This window comes from Pseudopipra pipra, chromosome 4 (genome assembly GCF_036250125.1).
Source record: "Pseudopipra pipra isolate bDixPip1 chromosome 4, bDixPip1.hap1, whole genome shotgun sequence".
Taxonomy (NCBI): domain Eukaryota; kingdom Metazoa; phylum Chordata; class Aves; order Passeriformes; family Pipridae; genus Pseudopipra; species Pseudopipra pipra.
Genome location: NC_087552.1, coordinates 45,797,210 through 45,814,844, shown reverse-complemented (window position 1 = coordinate 45,814,844; position 17,635 = coordinate 45,797,210). Strand labels below are relative to the sequence as shown.

The window sequence follows — 17,635 nt, the reverse complement described above, 5'->3', positions numbered from 1 at the left end:
GATCCATTTCCAGAAGTTTAGCAAGTGCTTTAATGATGTATGCAACAGAATCCTACTCCCTTTGCCTCTGTGGCAGGGAAAATACATCCAAGGATGCATTGCTTTTTACTAGTCTTTTTTGGTTTTTCAATTACTGCCACTCTTTGCTCCTGCTTGATGTCGTGTCACTTCACTTTTCACAAGGGACTTTCTTTCTACTTCTCTCTCTTCATTTAACTCTTTTCTTTCCATTGTTCTGGGTTGCAAACTGTGTAATACTCTAGGCCATACAGCTAGATGTCCTGTCATGACTCTTTCCTTGTCAGCATAAGTTACAGTAATTTGGGCGTGAAGCTTTGCAAAAAATTAGAAAAAAATATCAAGATCTGTAAGTTTATCCATACTCAAAAACAGGTATAGTGACACACAAAATATTCTGGTCTGTATTTGCCTTATAGGAAATTCCAGAACACTGTAGTCAATGTTAGTAATTCATAACATGTTTTTTATAAATGTGTTTTGCTACTTAATCGCTAAACGCTGTATTCTTTTGTTTCAGTATTGTCATACGCCTGCAGTAAAGCTTGCTGATCCCCTTGTCTTAGTCATCTGCCTTCTCTGAAATAGTGATATCTTGAAATTTAGTTTGGAAAATTTCCTTGCAAAATTTATCTCACACACTTTATGTTTCACACTCCGATCCCTGGGGAGCTGTGTGGATGCCATGACAGTATCAGGTTTTATCAGACTCTTGGTAGGTAAAATCAGGTCTTTGAAAGGACTGCCACAATTGTGTCTGTATGCCATGGTGTTTGGTTCTGAAAATACCGTATTCCAGATAGGATGACTTTGTCAGCTGCAGTATTTATTCTTTTTCCAGCCCACTTAGAGGATAACAAATGCTACAAGTGACAGTACAATATTTTCACCTGCAGTTTTTTAAAAACTGAAGTTTACTGGTAGAGGTCTAGGTGATATCATAGTTAATACTGCACTCTCTTGCTATGAGGAGTAAACACTGTGACACTTTTTTCCAATGGTTTGGGAATATTAATCGGTGTTACTATAAATAAAAAGATCTAAATAAAACAGATACTTACAAAGAAAGATAAGTACAAACCAGTTCATAGTCTGAAGACTTTATAAAAATAAATATGCTCAAGAATCTATGTTTGAAATCTTGTATTTGAGGTTTTCTCAGAAGTCATGTTTAAAGCTCTTAATGTTGAGATAGTTGTGAAAGGGGTATTTTACAAGACCTGAAGGTATTCTTTGAACAGACTTGAAAAAAAAGGGTACTTGATAAATTACTCTTGAGTAGTAGTCTGTTGGTGCTGAAGGGGAATGTTTCACGGCCAACAGGTGTTTCAACCCCTCCCTTGTGCCAGCAGGAGTTAAGAACTGATCAGGTTGGAAACTAACAGTATGAAAAAAAGATTGATCCAGCTGACGGTGTAACTACACAGATACTAATTAGTACCCAACAAGAAAGAATGTGCCTTGAGGTGGTGAAAAAGGCTGGAACTCCCCCATTTTATATAGGTCAGATTGGCTAAATAGGATGTTCTTAATATTGTGCTCCCAAGTAGAATTGTTAGCCTTCCTTTGTGGAAAAAAATATTTCCTTTTTCCTTTCTGTGGGATGGTTTAAGTCACAGAAAGAACATAAAGGCATGACTATGAACAATAAAAGATCATTGAAACACCACTATTTTAGTAAAGAGCTACATTTTAATCCTGTTTGTAGTTTCCTCATGATGAAAGGTTGTTATGCATGTGAAATAGCCTGAACACTAAATATGCATAAAATGGTTTGGTTTTTAGCTCCAAGAGATCTTCAGGAAAAAAAATGAGAAGAGAGAAAAACGAGGAGATGAAGAAAAACGTGCAATGCTGGTAAGTAAAATCAGAATAGTTGCATCTGGGAGTTGGTTTACTTTCTTCAATGTAGGACAAAATTGTGTGTGTATATATTTCACTAATCACTATTTTTTTTCAAACACTAAATTCATATTGTTAAAAGAATATGCATAACCTTATATGTAGAAAAAAAGCATTTATCCTAAACTGCAGTTGCTGAAAAAAAAAAAGTAAGTGTATTATATAAAGGAAAAAATAATGTTTAAATATGGTTATGACATGTTATGACAGTACCATTGGTTGCATTTGGAGTCTTTAAATCTAGGGAAAAGTTAATAGTAATGACCCAGTGAGAGATCTTGGTGACAAGACCAAGACTCTTGCTTTCATAACTAACTAAAGCTGTTCATGTAGACATACTGGTCCTGATGCTTGTTATCAATAGTTTTAAAATAGATTATGAAATATTACAAGTGAACTTAGATTCTATTTTCAAATTTAAGTCTTTACTAAATAAGGCTTATGACCAATGCAAAATATTTTCAGTTATATATATGAATCTGAATAGATTTTTATGGAATATTGGATACTCACATGATGTCAAATTTGCATTTCTTATAGACATAAGAAAAGTAAGTCAGAAATAAATGAGTCTGTGGTGGTTTGTCTGAAGGATGGCAGCAGTAGCAGGTACTTATTCTGCTACTGGAAAAGTAAAAATTGGGTACAAATGTCTGTCAAGCCCACAGCAGAACAAACCACGTTCATTTGCAATTTGCATATTTATGGAAAAAATTCTTTGCTATAAGAAACATTTTGACACATGCACGGAACTTCTCATGGTGTCCATTATCCTTTTGCAACCGTAGATGCTTGATCTCAGTTCTCTGTCCCTGAAATCATAAGAATTTTGAATTTCAAGAATTAATACTTTTTAAACCTTCCCACCCTCTCCTGCTCAGCTTTTCAAAATGCTAGGTCAGTTGTTGAATCTCACACACATTGTTTATTTTGAAAAAAGGAAATGTACACACAAGGGAAGAGCTTTTGGAAAACATAAAGATTGCAAAATTGCACGTTTCTCCTGAGAGTAACTTCTACAAATCTGTACTTCTCTTTTGAAAATTTGAAGAATGAGATTGAAAATAAACCATTTTTTCTTCACTGTCATTTTGCAAACAAAAAACCAAAAAGACTAGTAATATAGAAAGTAAAGGTTTGCTTGTCTTAACCTATTTTGTTGTCTTTTTTTTTCTCCCTTCTTTTGTCTTCATTCTGACGTGTGATACTTGGCTTGGCCCATTTTTGCTGTATGTCAGCGTCTTCAACTTTATGGATATCATACTTCTACTAACAGTGTATGTACTCTAATTATTTTCAATTGATGCAGTCTTCACCAGTGAGATAATATGCTATAAGAAAATTTACTATATTTATCTTTTTCATGAAGTAAATTACTTCTGCTAATCTGTAAAAATGCGAGGGATCTTTACCTGTGTAAAAGATTGTGCATGCTCATTGCACATGTTATGAACAGGCAAGCCTACCAGAAGGAGAGATTGTTCTCTTTATTTATATATGAAGGAAACAATATTTTTAAGGGAAAGTTGAAAATACATTTTAATAAATTATAGACTTTTTTTTAATTAATGTATGTATATTAAGTCATCCTGCATGAGTCAGTTGATTAAGCTCTGTCTTGTTTACTTGTGTATATTGTGAAGTAATAATTAGTCAAATGAATCCTTTACCTCTTTGTTTCCCCGAAAAAGGGAACCTGAAGAGAGCTTTCCTGTTGTTGTGCTTCGCTTACAGAACAAATACATAAGAACTTCCAGTGTTGAACTAGAATAGGATTTTACAGAAAATAGTCCCTGTATTATGTAGGTGACAGTAAACTTCTTTTCAGTCATTTCTGAGAGGTGGGAGAGAGAATCAGCAAGAGAGAGATCTAAGGTTTTTAATGTCTTCATCTTGACCTGATTAATTTTTGGATCATGGCAGAAGTAAAACTGTTAAAAAAAAAAAACCAAATTGATTTGATGTTTAAATAGAAGAATTAATCTTGTTTTGGTATGATTATTGTGATATTCAAAGTGAGGGGATGCAATCTGAGAATTAGATGACTAGTGAAATTCCAGTTTTAAAATTTGTTTCTTTATACAATCACTCATAGGAATGTGCAGATTCGTTTCCTGTGAAGTCGAAACAAACAGTTTGGGCAATATGCAGGAATGAATTCTGTTGAATTAAAAGATGCAGTTGACAGGATGTTGTGAGAAAAATGTAGTAGAATATGTAAGGCCTTATGATTCAATGGATTTCAGATTAGGCCTTACTGCAGTGAAACATTCTGTACAGCGGTTAACATATTCTTGTGCTGCTGCCTATTTCAAACTGAAACCAAACTAGTTAGGCATTCTACTCATACAATAATTTTCAGCTTTAGTAAAAATCCTCCTTCTAGACTCCAGCCATGTCCAAACACTTTATCAAGATGATGCCTAGGTCAAGATGATGATCTTTTTTTTGCCCTCCTACTATCTGAATGGAGATCTCCATGCAAAGGAAGCTAAGGTGTATGGGAATTCACAGTATCCAATAAATCCCTCACCCCCAAAATTGATATTTTTGGGGGTTCTATTTCTCCTACTGAAACAAGAAGTGTAGCAGCCTTTTCAGTTTCCCTTGGTGTCCCAAGGTTTTGAAGATGCTCAGGACCAAGGAGATGCAACCCTAAAATTCTGGGATGGTCCAACATGCTGTGTTGGGCCCTTCTCCTCACTTTGTCTTACAAAACAATGCTAACTTTTTGAAAAGTGTTGAGGTCTGTAGACCATAGAAAGCATCGAATGATGTTTTAAATGGGATAAATATTTTAGTATTTTCATTTGCAAATTCTTTCCAGCCATGTTCTGGTGCATACTGCATTTGCGTCTAAGACTGCTTCAGCATGTATTGCATGAGTGCTTTCACTGGTCAAATGCCAACCAGAACATGATAATTATGATGAGATGCATGTAATGAAAATAAAATGTGCACACCCAGAAGTACTAATTCCATTGACTAAAGTAAATCTCCAGTAAGAGAACAAATTCAGTGAATACTTAAGATAGATAATTACAGAATTGTATGCATGAAAGAATGAGCTGCTGTTCATTCACAAGACAAGGTAAGTTTGATCATCAGACATGCACTGTTTTCCTGATAAGTATGTTACTGTTGAAGTTGAACTTAATAGGCTTATTAGTTGAACTTACTACCTTTCTTTATTAGTGCAAGGATGTCATCCTGATTTTTGGATGAAATTATTTTTATATATGGTGAAATTTATATTTTGATCAAGGACAAAACACATTTCTTAAGTTTATAAATTATTAATTTTTGACAAAACAGAATTATTAGAAAAAACAACGGCAAAACGCTGAGTTTAAATGGTCATTTTCCTTTTAATAAATGTACTTTTAATAAATATTTTAATAAATATTTTCGCTTTATGCTTTCTCTAATTTATTTTGTTTGGGAAAGTGGGGTCTGGTGATACTTTTGGTACCACCAAGAGTAATAAGCAAGTAGCTGTGATAGACCAGTGTTCTTTCATTGTTATGTAACTGGGTTGAAATTTCTGTTTAGAAGCAAGAGAATGAAGCCATGCTTTTGAAGATCAATTGGAAAATATCTTAAAGTTTATAAGTGGGTTTTCTGTTGTTCTTTGTTTTTCAAACAATTGTGCTTCTTGAAACTGCAGGTTCTTAAAACAGAAGGAGAGGACCTTGTCCCCAGAAGCTATTGGGATACTCTGAGACGTAGCACAAGCCAAGCACTCTTTTCGGACCTTGCAGAGGTATAAGACAACCTCTGTCTCTGGTCCATAAACAGACTTCTATTTTATTTATTTCTGTTCTGATTATTTTCCTATTTTATGCACCTTGTTTCTTTTCTTCCTTTTAATTACTTTGTTTTTTAAACCTGAAGTTCTCAGATAAAATGCATTTGATTCTGTGCAGTTCAATAATTGAAAGTTGTCATTTCCAAGAAAAAGCAGTTACCTTTTGAAAGAGTTGGAAGATGAAGTCCTCTTCAGTCCTCACTATAAGAAGCATTTTCTAACAGTAATAGTGATGGTATTTCACAGTTGGAGAAGTAATTTCAGAAACTTTGCCGTTTAGACTTGGTCTAGTGATATGACAACTTTAATGAGACTTGCAGCCCTTTAAGCTTAATGCACTTTTTATATGTTATCTGAGCCTATGTTCACAAAAAGTATCATGCAAAGATTGTTTTAATTATTGGAGAAAACCAGGAATGTTTTAAGGTAACCAAAACATGAGTCAATATTTTTTCCATAGTGATTTAAATTCTAATAATTAATGTTTCGTGATCTGCTTCCAGATAATTGGGTAAGACATTTATTTGTATCGATCATTTCAGAGGGTGAGAAAACTAGATCATTTAGGCTTTTCTGTGCCCTGTGCAGTGAGAGTGATTGCTTTGCTGGTTGTGGCATTAAAGGACATACAGCAACTCCCCACTGACTCTGATCTCAAAGTCCCATGTTTCCTAAGCAGGATCATAATGAGAAAGAACCAGGAACTGAAACATCTCCAGGGTAAAACAGTCTTTTTCTTTGGTTGGTAAGCAATGTGTGTTTCTTATTAAAAGTAATTAGTGTTTTGTCCCTGCTGTTCCTCTGCAGAAGCTATTGAATAACCTGAGGACTTCAATGGACTTATTTCTAATTTACTGATAGGCCCTTTATACCTGTCTGTTGTTCCTTAATTTTCACAGGGCTTTTTCTTCTTTAGTGTTAATCTTCTTACTCATAGTTGTGTTTATAAATGTAGTCAGATCCCTCCGTTTTAATTATCACAGGCCAAACAAAATAAGGTACTTGATTTTTCTCTTAAGGTAAAACCTACATTTCCCAGGTATCAAACAGGCCTTTTCTGTATTTCTTTCTTCTTGCATTCATTTGCCCTTGAACAAAACAAAATGTAGTTTACAGAATTGAGTTTTATAACAATATTTATAGGAATATTCATAGTAATAACACATACATAGTAATCTTGCAATAAAGTAGTATACCCAGTCTTCCTTTCCTTGCCTTTACATTGATGAGCTCCTGAACTGTTTGTCCAGTTATTAGTCTTTATTTATTCCACCAAATTTTAAAACCCAGAATATCAGTGCTCTTGTCCAGTCAGCTGAGAGAGACAGAGGGGAGAGAAGGCTGCTCTTTTCATTGACCATTTACAAAGCTTGAGGCATTGAGTTTTCTGAATGAACTGTCATCTTAATCTGCAGTTAGCTGGCATGAATTCAGTCCCAAGTGTAGATGGATTTACATTTGGTAATGTCTACACACATTTAATTTGAAGAGAGAGAGGTTTTTTAATATCTGATGCCTCAGACTAATATCTATAACTACAATGTAATTGAAGCTTAACAGCTGCTATGATCAGCATCAATTTCAGTTCTCTGTAAAGTGTGTAAAAAGCCTATTTGCTCACTTGTAAATCATTTTATGAAGCAAAACCGTATTCTGCATTTTCTCCACTGACAATTTCCCACTTCTCACTATATTCATCTTTATCTCGTTTGGTTTAATTTTGAGTCAGCTGACTTTCATCCATATTCTTATCTCTCCCAGGTCCTCTTGCATCTGAATAATACTATAGCTTTTGTAGTAAAAAAGTGGCATAAAGCTCAGTAACACTAGGGTCTGTGTTGTTTGATAGGCTTTTGAGAAGGCAATGTCTAGGCTGAAAAAGAGTGTAAATAAGGTTTGTTGCTGTGGGAATCAACTGGAAATGTCTCTTTGGGGAGAAAAGTTATTCATCACTTCAAGTTTCTTTCCAGGACAGTGTGCAATACTGTTTCTGCTCTTACTAATTTAGTACCTACACCACCCTGTTGGAATATGCCACTTAGCACTGAATTCAGTTTTTGGGTTTATTCCTGAATTACTAAGTGAAACTGAAAATCAGTAGATTATTTATCATTATTGAAAAAATCAAGAATTTGCAGTAAGAAAGCTCTTAATAAATAATATACATAATTATCAGAATATGATGCTACAAGTGGAATTAATGCTTATAAAGTGTTACCTATTTTTAGTCAACCCTCTTTAATCACAAGCTTGAAATTAACTTTTCAGAATATAAAATAAATATATTTAATGCACTTCAGGTTAGGAAATTGAGAAGATGTTGCTGTTATGCAGCAAGCCAATAATGTGATTGAAACACTTATCTCCTGTTTGTCTCTTTACCTGTATTTGTATTATGGTTAGTGTAAAGGTAAAAACAAATCAGCAGGATTTTATTCTCATTTTAATGACTGCAAAATGGATTTGATCAAAATTGAGGCTCATATTTGTGTACATGGAAACAGGCGTGGTCATTAAATTTTCACTGATCTAAAGTAAAAAAATCGTTTTATCATGAACAGTAAACAATAGCTTTAAATGACTAAGGCTTTTGGTTTTATCCTTACCATGTAAGAGAGCAAATTTATTTAATGCTATCAGTGCAGAAGGAGCACAGGAATACTTTTCAGTTGCCTGCAGTTCTGCAGAGAAGCATACTGGGTTGAGTTTCTGCAGCGACATTTTTGTTTGGGGTTTTTTCACTTAGCGAGGCCAACCAAATGGGAATTGTGAAAAGACTTACAGATTGTATTTTTTTTTAAATGGAATGCAACCTAAGTCTAAAGTTTTGAAATGTTTTTGCAAGATGAAAGGCTGTAATTTAACATTTGATATCTTTTCAGTGTACTTGAGGGAAATTGTTTGAATGTGCTTAGGGATTTAATTGCTTAAAAGACATAAGAAATCAGGGTATCTGCATTTCAGTATATTGTGTCCTGTAGTGGAGGATAACAGTATTAAAAGACAAATAGTGATTACTTTTCTGAATTAGTTTGCTCACTTGAAGAGCAGAGCTGCCTTAATTGAAGGGCATGAAATATCTCTCTGTCTCTATATACACTGTCATCTTATTTCTCCCTGGAGAAGAATATGAGAATAAAGAGGAAGGTAGGGTACATGAAATACAATCTTGAGAATACTAAACTGATTATACTAAAGAACAGAAAAGTCTCTCCCATTTCTTTAGATCTTGGATGGTGAAAGGAAAGGATTTGTGTTGTTACTGCCTCATGTTTTCCCTTGTTGTTGATATGTAAATACTCTCTTAACGGATATTGCATTTTACTTTTTTTACAAATCGGTATGTAAATTTGAAATTAATATAGTATATTTCAGAGACTGTAGATATGAAATGGTTTTTCTTGGTACATCATAAAATGGTTTTTCATGATGTTGAACTATTGCATATTGTTCAAAATTTCTTCCTGGTTTCTTCACTTGGAAGTGGAATTTCTCTATCTTACAAATTTATAGCCTCTTCAGTTATGAAATAAAGCCAAACTTACAGGACTCTGAGTGCAGCTTACAGGTTTATACATGCAGATCTTTATAAAGAGTTTTCTATACTTATGGTAAATCCCATAGATTTATAATCTCTCATTATGGTGATTAAAAATACTAAAAAAATAGTACTTTCACATCTCCCAAATACTTACTGTGTTCCTGTACTGTGCATTCTGTTTGGTACTGTAACACTAGAGTCATCAGAAAAACTTCCTGATCGGTGGTAGCTTGCCTAAGAAGAGCAGAAACTACTGTCTCCCACTCTTTGCTTTTCATAAAATCTTGTCTTCATAAGAAAAATGAAAGCTCAGACAGAAGTTTCTCTCTAAGCAGGTGCAGTAAGGTGACTAAGTATATTACTTTTTATATTTCAAATGTTGGCAGATGCCCATTAATTTCAGAAGATCACTGCCATGTTGGAATACTATGACTTATTTAAGAGCCTTTTGTTACTGAATTATTCTTCTAGCTCTTCAGTATATCAAGAGTTTCTTTGTAAAAGAAGTAAAATCAATGTAAAATGGAGTAAAATGCATGTAAAAGAAGTAAAATCAATGCAGTACACAATAGTTAAGGGCAATGAATATTTAGTAAAAAAAGTGGAATGCTGTGCAATCACTATACACAGATGATAGTTACTTTGGTTTGTTTTGCTCTGTTTGTTAGTTTTCTGTTTCATGTAACCCTCTGTTTACAACTCTTGCTATTACAAATGGTCGAAATCAGTTGGCTTTCTATTCAAATTCTGGCTTTCAAAGTTTTCTGTTGTTTATTAAGGAAAAAGTATTAATACATGTTCAGAAATTCCTGTCCTATGCAGAGAGCACATTGTCTGCAAATATGGAACATTCTTAGGAGAATGAGTCAAAATATTACTTCATTATTGTTTAGCCTGAAGAAGAGGAGGCTCAGGGAAGACCTCATCCCTCTCTACAACTATTTGAAAGGAGGTTGTAGCCAGGTGGGGGTTGGTCTCTTTGTCAGTAAGACAAGAGGGCATGGTCTTAAGCTCCGCCAGGGAAGGTTTAGGTTAGATATTAGGAAGAAATTCTTTACAGAGGGGATAATCAGGCATTGGTGGATTCACCGTCCCTGGAGGTTTTTAAGATGAGACTGGATGTGGCACTTAGTGCCATGGTCTAGTAACCACTGCAGTGTTGGATCAAGGGTTGGACTTGATAATCTCAGATGTCCTTTCAACCCGGCTGATTCTATGATTCTATGATTATTTCAAAATATCTTATGATTCTGGATTTTTAAATATGTTTGAGCAATAAAATTTAAACTGTAATATAATGTATACCTAATTGATGTGAGTGGTTTTGGAACACAATCCCATACTTAATACTGAAATAGAAAATAAGAGTATATATGAAGTAACATCCTTTAATTTCTTTGTAGTTGCATAGGAGAAGGGAAAGGAGACTGTGTGCAAAGGCAATTATGCTTATGGTTTATCTCAGCTGACAAGAATTTTTTTTCCTCATGAGTTTCTGGCTTTATTTTTTATGCTTTTTCCCCCTTCACTGCAGCTTCCATTATATTATTTTGTTCATTTAAGTATTTTCTACTAAATGCAATTAACAGCTAATGCCACTTTTGTGTGAAAATTGCATGGCAAAGTTAATGTAATGGATTTTAATACTAAAATCTTTTTTAAGACGATGAACATAAAATACAAACTCTTTCAATAGAAAGGTCTATTGTGATGATAGGCATTCTCAGATTATACTTCTGTATCTGATCCAATCATGGCCTTTAATTTTTTCTATTCTAATATTTAAGCGTGCTGATGATATTTCAAGTTCACTGTCAGATACTACACTGCTTGTACACTTTTTCGGCAAAAAAGGAAAAGCTGAACTGAACTTTGAAGATTTTTATAGGTGAGTCTTTATTAATTCCCTGTAAAAAAATTTGCATTGTTCTTCTAATTAATGTGTCTTATATTACTATAGACATAGCTTATGCAGGCACATTTATAAGGTTTATGTTCCCTTTGTGTGTGTTATATATAAAAAGAGCAAAATAAAACAATAATTGGCCCAATAAAACAATAAAAAGTCATCTTCTAAGGCTGCTACGTTTGCAAATTTTGTTAGCACTTGTGTGCATAATTAGTTTGGGGTGGAGAGTTATACCCCAGCCCTGTCCTTATGGGTATTTAGGAACTTTTTTCCTTGGTTTTGATTTATTTTTTATGCAAAGATTTTCTGAAGACACCATGCAGGCACCTTAGATCAAACGTCTTTGGGTAGAAGTGAAAACATAGTGGAAGCTATTGACTTAGTTATTATGCCAGTAAAAGTAGAATTTAAAAATTTAAAAATAGAGTGCCATCAAAACAGAACCATAAAACTGTGTGCTTCTGGGTAATTGAAATAGATACAGTGTTTGGTTATTGCTCCTTCAGTAAATGCTCTCAATACCTATTGTCTTTATAGTTATCACTTAGCTATGTATTCCAATCAATTTTTATTTTTCAAAATATTTTGCCTTAAATGAAAAGTCATGAAAAGTATTCAGTATTTCACAGAATATTAAAACTGTATCATCAAGTCAAATCATGATGTGAGTTCAAAATAAAAAGCAGAAAAGAAGGTAATTTTTCAAAAGGCTAAAATGTTAAAATGCTACAGGTTTTGTTTGACAATCAGATGAACGTGAGCTCCCAGTGCACTACTGTGACCAGAGAGGTAATTTCCCCCTTCATTGTATGACTAAGGACATCAGACAGAATCAGGGAAGTTACATTTCCTTTTTGTAGGCAGCTGGTTTTATATTTGGTATCCAGTTTTGGTGTCCAGATTATACTAAATAGGTTGTTAAGTTGGGAAGAGTTTATAGAAATATCATAAGAATAGTAAAGTCTTTAATAAAAACAAATAAAAAGAGGTTAGATTTAAAGGCTGCAAGATCTCATCATACTTGGCTTGCTAAAAAGACAAAGGCAAGGTTAAATTGCAAGCTGTAAGTAACAACACGGGGAATATATGTTGGGAATTAATTTAGTACCATGATGGAATTTTGACTTTAACATATACAAATAAAGATCAGTGACCCACTGAAGAAGAAAATCAGACAAATAGAAACTAGAATTAAATTAAAAATTAAATTAAAAATTCTTACTAACATATCATCATATTGATTAGAAAATACGTCGACATAGATAAGAGATTTACCATCAGTGCTGCAAAAGGAGAACTAATTTGTGTAGTGTTACTTGGTTCATATTCTACCAGTCTTTTAAGAACATGAACAATAGAAATAGAAAGTATGACTCTTTCTTCATGTTTGTTTGTGCTTCAGATTTATGGATAACCTACAAACTGAGGTTCTAGAGATAGAATTCCTTTCCTACTCTAATGGGATGAACACAATCAGTGAGGAAGACTTTGCCCATATTCTTTTGAGGTATACAAATGTGGAAAATACATCAAGTTACTTGGAAAACATGCGCTGCAGTATTCCTGAAGAAAAGGTAATTGTTAGCAGTGGGCCACAGCATGCAGTCCCATTGTTACTAAGATGAAAACGTAGCCTTCTTGGACTGAATGAGATTCTGTCACTGAATTACTTAGTTCCAGGATTTTATACTGATTGTAAGATGTGTGTCTTGTTTTTCAGATTATGTGCTGAATAAAAAATAGCATGGAATAAAAAATAGCATGAATAAAAATAGCATAGAATTGTGTTCCATAGGATTTAGCTAGTAATATTTTTGAAGTTTACATAAAAATACAGTTTAAATAACAAAAACCATACAACTTTACAGAACAGTTTTCTAGCAATTAAGTATTTAAAAAACCCTTTCTTTCTTACTACTTCTTTTTTGCACTACCACTGGAGTAGCACCTCTTCAGAAATAACACTGACACCTTTTATCTTATTGTTTTACAGTCTTAATAATGGATCATTTGTGTATAATTATTGTTGGTATGTGGTTTATATTAGTGACTGAAGAGACAGAAATGATAATATAAACAGTAAAAGATATGAGGTAGATAGTCCTTCATTTGTTTAACAACAAATGTGTCATCAGAAGTGTATCTGATAAGAAACGTAGTAGTAACTCTGCATCAGTGGTAACCAATAGGATAATGTTAAAAGTAGCCCTTTAAATAAGGACTGTCTGGGTATATTCTGTTTGTGTTTACAGAAGGAGATCAGATTCCTCTGTCCTAGAAATCTAACTCTTCAATAACTATATACTTTAATGGCATTGACAGCAGAGCTCATGAGGAAAAGTAAATAGGTTTGGACAGGTTTTTTTGGTTTTGTCAATTTGAGAAATGAAATTGTAATTTCAGTCTTCACAGTAAGAACAGACAACTGACCCGAAAGAAGCACACTCAAGAATCAACAGTTTTCTGTTCAGATATCTGGATTATCTGACTCTTCCTGTGGTTGTACAGAAGTTAGGGCCACTGAGAGATAAATACAGGTGGGGAGTGAAAGGGGGAAGCAGGGTTGTCTCTTTTGACCAGATTAGGCATATGATGCAGTGGTAAGATTGGTGTCTGTTCCTGCTTAGTGACCCTTTCTGAGTTCCTGGTCTAGCCGCTGAGGCGTTCAGTTCTACCTACCATAAAAGGTAGTATTCAGAGCCAAGATAGTGCAACAGAACTGCTAAAAAGCTTTTTCTGTGTGGTTCCGAGACAGAAATGTGAAAAAAAAAACCAAAAACCCCACATCACTCTGGGGCTTGTATAGCAACAATAATAGAAGTATCGCTTGGAAAACTGAAAAATAATGACAGTTGTAGGTATAGAGAAATATTTTTAATGGCGAAGGTGAAGTTAAGTAAATACAAGTACAGACACTTTCTTTTGAACACAAGGAAGTATTCTTTGAAGGTTTTCTAAATCTTCCAATGTCACTGTTCTGATAGCAAGTATTCCACAGTAGTTTCCTCTTCTTGACTTCTGGTGGGGCCATCAGTTAAGGAAAACTTCCATGTAGAAAGGTGTGTCACTAATTCACAGGTTTGCTTATGCTGCATTCTGGGAATATCCTGGCACAAGATCAGTGCCATATATCCATATGTCATATGCTATACCTCCATTAGGTGAAACAAGACACTTCTGTTTTTCATAGCTTTGTATCACTGGCTCAGTAAATGTGCTGTTAGTACAGTGAAAAAAGTAAATCCCTGTGGCATCTCTTATGCTGGCCACATTCTCATTTTGAGAATGGATTTTGCCTCTGCTGTTCATGTGTTTGTACTTTCTTATACTTGTAATAACATTATAATTTAAAAATTATAAATGTGCTCTCTGTGTTATTACAGTGATATGCTGCAATACTAATACTAACCAGAGGATTCCATTTAGAAGAAAAATTAGTTGAGTCTGTAAAGTAATAGGCAGCTACTCTCACAGTTAGCGATGTTAATCTTTCAGGGCCCTGTATGAAGAAGCTCCTAAAGCAACATGATGATCATTTGCCATATTGTAGACACATTAAAATATTCAGCTGGCATGCTGCCTGCTCTCAAGATGCTTTCCTCCTTTTACTAACTAGATGCCAAGCAGCGATTAATTTAAGCTGGCATCTTGAATTACTACAGATATCAGCTCCTGAAGAAAGGCTATGTATTTTTAGCTGCACTGGTGTTTTTATATGAGTTCTCCTTGCTGTAGTAATATCTGTCCATATAAATAAAAAGTTAGCTTCCTTTTTGTCATGGTTTAACCCCAGCCAGCAACCAAACCCCACGCAACCGCTCGCTCACTCCCCCACCAACACAATCGGGGAGAGAATTGGAAGGGTAAAACCGAGAAAACTTGTGGGTTGAGATAGAGACAGTTTAATAGGAAAAGCAAAATCATGCATGTAAACAAAGCAAAACAAGGAATTCACTGCTTCCCATGGGCAGGCAGGTGTTCAGCCATCCCCAGGAGAGCAGGGCCCCATCACACGTAACGGTTACTTGGGAAGGCGAATGCCATCACTGCAAACGTCCCCCACTTCCTCCTCCTTCCGCCTACTTTATATACTGAGCTTGATATCATATGGCATGGAATATTCCTTTGGTTAGTTGGGGTCACTTGTCCCAGCTGTGTCTCCTCCTAACTTTCCCTCCTCGCCAGTGTGGCAGTGTGAAAAAGGCCTTGGCTCTGTGTAAGCACTGCTCAGCAATAATAAAAACATCTCTATATTATCATCACAGTGTTCAGCACAAATCCAAAACACAGCCCCACTCTAGTTGCTGTGAAGAAAATTAACTCAGCCCTAGACAAAACCAGCACATTTTTACATAGAAAATAAACATTTTTCAGTATGAAAGTTCTGGAACACTTACACAAAGATAACATCCTGTGTGAAAATACAAAATGTGCGGCAAATATGAAACATTATTACAAGTACCAGTTGAACAAAATAGGGTAGTAGAAAAGGAGAGAGATAGTAGAATGTTGCATGCCCAGCTGTCTGGGTGTCACTTTGCCTGACCTTCTGTTTCTCTTGTGTCCTTTGCTGTTTTTCCTTGAGAGGAAGTAAGCATTTATGATTGCAGATTATTTCAGCAAAACTTGTACAACTCCTAAATGAAGCAAGATATTTTCCTCATTGCTAAAATGTTGTGGAGTATGTACAGGTTAGCCATGGACTACATGTTTGGCTCCTTTATCTCACTGTTCCATCTCCAGTGTCAACTCATGGCAGCAGTTTTGACCACGAGGGGAAACACAGAAGCTGCAAAAAGGCTTGTTTGTAGGAATTTCACAAATACGTGACAAAAGTATTCCAGTCTCAGAGAGTTTTCAGTCTAAACTCAGTGCAAGAAATGGAACTTGGACACATAAACTATTACTGTCAAGTGCAATGAAACAAAAACCAGTATTGGTAGTAGTAAATTCAGTTTTTAAGATAAAAATTTAAATGAGAATAAGGAGGTGGTTCTGCTTGTGTCTAAGAGAGTTTCCCCCTAGTTGCAAAGGATGAAACAGAGAACAAATATGCTTGTTAGAAAAGCAATTCATGGTGGAGATGGGTCGAGCTCTCCAAACAGTTCATAAACCTTTACTGGAATTTAGGTAGGATCACTTAAGCAGGGATTTACATCTCAACTGTGTGGAGGCCTACAAAAGTCTTTTATTATAACAATATTATGTTGCTATCCACATTTTCCACAGTACTTGCTGTCTTATATGGGTTTACACCCGAACACTGCCATCTGCTCTGCCACAAACCTACTTTAGTATGTTTTCTGTGTTCCACCATACCATAATGACTATGTATGTATTTGAGGAGAGACACAGGTCAATATTTTAATTTGAACAGAAAGGCTCACAGGTCTTTCAGTTGTCTTCAGGTTTATTTTCAGAGGCAAGTACTTAAATAGGATAAAAGGATAAAAGCAAACAGAAAAATAGCCAGAAATAACAGTTAAAGGAGTCCGTGGAGATCAAGGTTTGACAAAGAATGCCAACCCATGTTCAGAATGACTGAGACTAAGGGGATTCAGATATAGGCTTAATTCAAAGTCTTAGTTTAAAATCTCTTTCAAAATTTATTTAGAGATAGTTTATCAGGTCTTTGGATTTGTAGCTGAGAGAAGAGCAGAACAAATATAAGGAAAGAGATAAAGTAAGCTCTTTTAACAATGTTTTCAGTGAAACTTTCAAAGTACATATTCTGAAGTCTGGTCAAAATGCAAAGGATTTTTTTAAAAAGCTGAACAAACTGCAGTACTTGATTCTTGGAGTATTAGCTGAAGAGACTTGCGTGTTTAAATCTGGATCTGTAAAAAAATTCACCTTAAAGTACAGACTTAAGGTAGATCATAATATGTATTTGTGATTTCATTCAGTGTATTTATGTGAGTACATGCACTCACATATATGTAACAGTGGTTTGCAGGTTTTCAGTAGTAAACATACTCCAATATTGATACAAACCTAGACTTTATTGTCAGTATTAAGTGTTGTGTCATAATAAATCCCGTAATTCTTAAAAACTGCCATGAGCAATGGAACAGTATTTTCAGCTGCTCTGGTGAGAATTGCTGTCCGTTGCAGTTGCAAAAAGGAAAGTCTCCAATTCTTTACTTCATTGACTTTTACTAGAAATCTCTCTCTTTTTTTTTAATAGGTATATCTGTTCGTAAATGAAGTAGACATATATAACTGCAAGGTTTGTTTATTCAGTTGTTTCAACTACTGATAATTCTTATGGTGCATGTTGTTCTTCTGTTTTTAGGGTATCACCTTTGATGAATTTAGATCATTTTTCCAGTTCTTGAACAATCTAGAAGACTTTACAATTGCAATGCAAATGTATAATTTTGCAAGTCGTTCCATAGGTCAAGGTAATTATTTAAATTTTTATAAAAATCTCTTGATAACAATATAGAACTGTTGA

The 17,635-nt window shown here is 34.6% G+C and overlaps 1 protein-coding gene across 2 annotated transcripts in view; it reads left to right on the top strand.

Moving 5' to 3' along the window:
* The window catches only part of MICU3 (mitochondrial calcium uptake family member 3), a 54,383-nt gene that overhangs the window by 24,038 nt on the left and 12,710 nt on the right, over positions 1-17,635 (top strand). For both annotated transcript variants that reach the window (XM_064652780.1, XM_064652779.1), the window contains exons 7-12: positions 1,804-1,875; positions 3,159-3,197; positions 5,588-5,683; positions 11,057-11,157; positions 12,581-12,752; positions 17,474-17,582. In XM_064652780.1, coding sequence (XP_064508850.1) covers positions 1,804-1,875; positions 3,159-3,197; positions 5,588-5,683; positions 11,057-11,157; positions 12,581-12,752; positions 17,474-17,582 — 589 coding nt within the window. The remainder of the gene's footprint in view (positions 1-1,803; positions 1,876-3,158; positions 3,198-5,587; positions 5,684-11,056; positions 11,158-12,580; positions 12,753-17,473; positions 17,583-17,635) is intronic.